General features: G+C 43.6%; 1 protein-coding gene across 2 annotated transcripts in view; it reads right to left on the bottom strand.

The window, feature by feature from the left end:
* Positions 1 to 2,362: 2,362 nt before the first annotated feature.
* The window catches only part of SYT16 (synaptotagmin 16), a 119,411-nt gene continuing 116,801 nt past the window's right edge, over positions 2,363 to 4,972 (bottom strand). For both annotated transcript variants that reach the window (XM_030884983.2, XM_004698637.2), the window contains exon 6: positions 2,363 to 2,694. In XM_030884983.2, coding sequence (XP_030740843.1) covers positions 2,381 to 2,694 — 314 coding nt within the window. In that variant the 3' untranslated portion in view covers positions 2,363 to 2,380. The remainder of the gene's footprint in view (positions 2,695 to 4,972) is intronic.

The raw sequence follows: 4,972 nt of genomic DNA on the forward strand, positions 1-4,972 counted from the left end.
CAGGTGCACACGCAGCCTACATGGCGAATAGCACCAGCGAGGCTCTTGGTAAAATGGTACAAAGTAAAAGATGTTTCCCAAGCCACGGTGCCTGCCCTCCGTTGATGCACGCTCCTGTAACTGTGGCTTAGGCGGACCACTGGAAAGCGAAGCAAATGTGCAAGGATATCTCTCCTTCCCCTGGAAAGAAGAAACGAAAGGAAGGAAGGAGGGCGGGAGGAAAATGCTTATAAGTAGGTGGGTCAAGGCAGCCAAAATGAAGGACAGGTGATTAGTGGGCAGTGTGAAATGAAGCAAAATGCAGAGCAGAAAAATATGAAGAGGGGGCGAGAATCCAAGGCTGCCTCTACAATCTATGCAGGTTTTTTTCAAATGTAAATTTGAGAGTGAATGCTGCTTTTCTGTCACTGCACAAAGGAAAGCATAGCTCGGCTGCCTCACTTCCCAGCAAGCACAAGGGCAGAGGGACAGAAAGGGATGTGAAAAGCCACTTCTCTGGGCCACCACTTCATCAATTGCACTCAGTTACCCTGGATGTCACACAGCCCTCGCTGTGGAGGGCTCTCCGCACTTCACGGATAGAATGTGGGGAAAGCGATCCGAGGCCCCCTTGGAGGAAGGTGGGGTCAACACCCAAAGGAAGAGGGCTTTTGGCTTCTCAACCACTGAGCAGCATTACGGGTAAAACCCCGGGGGGCCTGTGAAGAAATTAAAAGCCTCATTTATTTTGCTGATTCTTCCATACAAACCCACAACGCTCGTGCGTAGACCGAAGCCTGAAATCATAGTAAAGTTCACCAGTGCCCTAGTCTGGACTTGTCAGGATAACCATTATGCACTGGGAGGCATAAATATGTTCTTCGAGTGTTACAGCCTATGCTTCCAAGCTGTCAAAATGTGGAGCCGAGGCCGAATTATATGTTTTTAACTGTATACATCCGTCACTGGCTATCACTCTTCCCACAGACAGGGGAAAGTCAACAAGGAAACATAAAAGCTAAAAATAAATGACTGAGCACTTGCTGGAAGAGCTGCAGGTTGGGCACAGCATGAAATGTACACGCGCTCCTTCCCATTTCTAATTTCTGTCCGCTTAAAGCACTTGAGATTAAGGGCTCAACTGGAAGAACAAAGAAATGCAAGCATGCACTGTATAAATAGATAAGAGTCACTCATAAGGAAAGCTCCATGCTACCACACAATATCAGTGCTCTGGAGGGCGTGCACCCAGGATGCCAGTCATGACAAATAGCTGTTGCGGCAAATGCCAAGAGAAAAGACAGTTGTAGGCACTTCAAATGCTCCAGGACAGATTTCGTTTCATTCCACAAACCCTGCATCTATGTCTTCACTCATTGTAACATACTCATTTCTAATAGCATGTTTAGTCAATATTGATTAAGGATCCATTGTGTGCAATTTATGAAGCTCTAAGGGTTCAAAATCTTACCCCAAATAATCTGGTTTACATGCGAAATACATTCAAAGTGCACAGGTGACTATGTAGAATTGAATATAGAAAAAGCATAATCCACACAGAGGACATAAGATTCAGAAAAAAAAATTCAGTAAATCCATGACTTATTATTTTTGGTTTTCTGCTCATTCAGTAAGAATTCACTCGGTGAAAAGGATAGCACAAACACCATGGAAGCTCCACGTTTGAAATTTCATATATCCCAGAGGAGAAAAACTGTCTCGTGACAGTGGTTTTTGAAGTCGCTTTCAGCTTCAAAAAGATTCATCTAACTAAATACCGTAGGACAACCCCACATATACATGAAATAGAAGAGGTATGTGATGCAAATCTCTTTTCATAAGTGCAGGTTCGGAATGATTAAGTACTTATTAGGTAAATAAATGAGGATTTTTCTGATAAAGAGAAAAATACTAAGTAGGGATTCAGGGATGACAATTGCATTCTCCTATCAACCTCCGAGTCTAATTCATGTCTGTTGTTCGATTTTTGCATCATATTAAGAAATATCATGATGTATAGAAAGGAAGTGGTTGCAAAGTAACATTTAACAGTTTCTTAGCAATCTTGAGCTGCTCTTCAGCAGGTAACAGTGGGGGGAGCTTTGTTTCCTAATCTGAACTAAAACTCAATAATTTAGCACACATTAACTCATCATCACTAGTCTCAACTGTGGTAGCATTTCCCATATAGCACACTTGGCTGGATAGGTAGTTTTGTTTTGAATTTCAGTATTGAAATCCAAATCAAACCTTTAAGAACCCTAACATAGTTCACCACCTAGTACTCATAGGGAACCAGAATTCCGCTTTGAAAGTCTGTCTTTTAAAAGCATGCTCTGATGTGCTGAGTTGGTGTCAGGAGTCAGCAACTCTGGTGACCAGGAAGACGCCTGTTGCGAAACTAGGACTCCAGCAGGGTGTGCCATCTGCTGATTTGCTGCCCTTTGGTTTCCTTCATTTCCTCCCAATGGTCTTGCTCCTCTTCGCCACTGCTGTTTTGCCCCAGAGCAATCCAGCCAATCATCTCTTTACGCTTCATAGTACGCCTGTTGTAAACCGAAATCATCAATGTAACATCAGAGAGCTGGAAGAGGGTCACCTGGAAAATAAAGGTCTCCTGATAGACAGGACTGGGCTGGCCACGTCGAACGGACGTCTTGCAGCGGGACATCTCCTGGCCCACAGAATTGAGCAGAAAGAGCTTGCCATATGTAGCTGAAACAATTAAAAAGACAAGAGGCAAAATATTAGCACTTTCTGTTTTGCTAATCTTGTTGTAATATTGATGCCAGCTGCAAATCTCCAGTTCTCCTTTGAATACACTGATCAGGGTCCTAAGGGCTGGTACTTACTGTTAGACTAAGACATCTTACAGGAATTAATAAGGAGGAGGAGTATTACCTTGCATGCTCAATGTTGTATGTTGCCTGCTATCCAGCATATTACAGACACTCATGAGAACTCCACAAGGGTTTATATATATATATGCCTAAGCATGTATGTAGCAGTATTCATGGACATGCAAGATTGCTTGTCCACGTTTTATTCATGTAACACATAAACATGTACTTTCTGTTTTATGTTGCTTCTCTTTTCAGTCAAAATACCGACGAATGCCTGAATTAAAGTCTCTTCTCTCCTTGCTCTCTGTTCACACTCCAGGCCACCTTCTCGATGCCCACAGATTCACTGACAATTCCCAAATCTATAGCTCCAGCCCAGGACCCAGCTGAATACCAGGAAGCATCTCTTGAACTCCTCGCTCTCAGAATAACACCGCCTACTCCAAAAATGTGCTGCTTCAGCATTCACCATCTCTGTAAATGGCAGCACTGTCTCTCTAATTATACAAGCAAGAAATAAGATCTCATTCTTTGACAAGTCTAACTTCCTCATGCCTAATCCATGCAAACATAAAATTCTCCTAAATAGTTCCCTACTCTGCCTAATTCTTTCCATCCCCACGGCCACTGAACTCTCATAGACACACACTGTAAGTTCAGGGCACTAAGCACCTCATGAGCGCATTACTGCATGAGCGCATTACTGCATCTCCCGGGCACTAGATTGTCCCAACACAGATTTGATCATGTCACTCTCACTAATAGACCAAGACCAAGCTTTCAATGACTTCCTACCCAGTTTCCCCGAAAGTAAAACAGTGTCTTATATTAATGTTTGCTCCCAAAGATGCACTAGGTCTTATTTTCAGAGGATATCTTATTTTTCCATGAAAAAGAATATGGTACACATTTATTGTTTATCGTTTTATTAAAAGAGACCTCTCACTTCCTGTCTGCTCTGGCTGCACTGTGGCCAACAGTGAGCTGCACGGCGGTGCCTGCCGCTACGGTCCAGAGTCCAGAGTTATGGTAGCTTTGGGGGGCCTTATTTTGGGGGAGGTCTTATTTTCAGGGGGATGCCTTATATTTCAGTGAGAGGCAAAACTGTAAGTAGGTCTTATTTTCAGGGGATGTCTTACTTTTGGGGAAACACGGTACTAGTCTCAGGATAAAAGCCACGGAATAAACGATGTAGTCTGTTCCTATTTGCCCTCTAGACCCATTGCTCATGACTGTTGCTTTTATATAGTACAAGCCTATGATTGTCAGCTACCTTGTGCCTCCCTTGCCCTGTACCCTTTCACTTCTGTACATGCTATTACCTTGCCTTAATCAATACCTAGGTCCTGATGCCCCACCTTCACATAACTTCTATACATTAGTTGTGGATTTCATTTTATCTAAAGGCCTTTGCCAAGCATCCCAGCTCTGGCTCAAATAATCCTCTAGTAGGCTCCATCAAAACCCCACTATAACCTATCTGAACATTTGTCATCCAGTTGCCTGTTGACTTGTTCCTAAACTCTCCAATGGTAGGGACTGCCTTTTTTTGACCACTGCATCTCCAATCCTGTACCTGGTGCCTTGCCTGTGATTGTTGTAGTTAGTTGCCATCCAGTTGGTTCTGACCCACAGCAACCTTCTGTATAACAGAACAAAACATTGCCCATCCTCTATGATTGCTGCTGTCATAGGTATATAATCATTTGTCAATTTGAGAGGTTTAAGAGTGAAGGGGTATAGTCTAGCCAATCAATCAGATCATAGCCAATGAGCCCTCTCTGTGGGCAGGGTCTTCTCCTGAGGATTATGGGAACTCCAGTATTCCTCCTTTGAGGTGGGAGACAATCTCTCTCTCTCTGCTCACTCTCTGGGAGACATTGCAACTGACAAGATACATGGAATTACACTAGTGCCCTGAGCTGGAGGAACCACATGAAGACCCCTGCCAGCGCTGAGATGCTTCACTGTCACTGGATCCACAAGACTTTTCACCCACTGGCCTGTGATCTTCCTGCATTTGGCATCATTGCTTGTGTTTCATGAGTCTGAAGAGGAATTTATAGGCTGGACATATGGGCTAATATCAGACTTATGGGCTTGGACTGGACTGGCTGGGATGCTTTCTTAATGTACACTTGCCCTTGTTT

This window comes from Echinops telfairi, unplaced genomic scaffold, assembly GCF_000313985.2.
Source record: "Echinops telfairi isolate 266 unplaced genomic scaffold, ASM31398v2 ScPeMD7_18;HRSCAF=68, whole genome shotgun sequence".
Taxonomy (NCBI): Eukaryota; Metazoa; Chordata; class Mammalia; order Afrosoricida; family Tenrecidae; genus Echinops; species Echinops telfairi.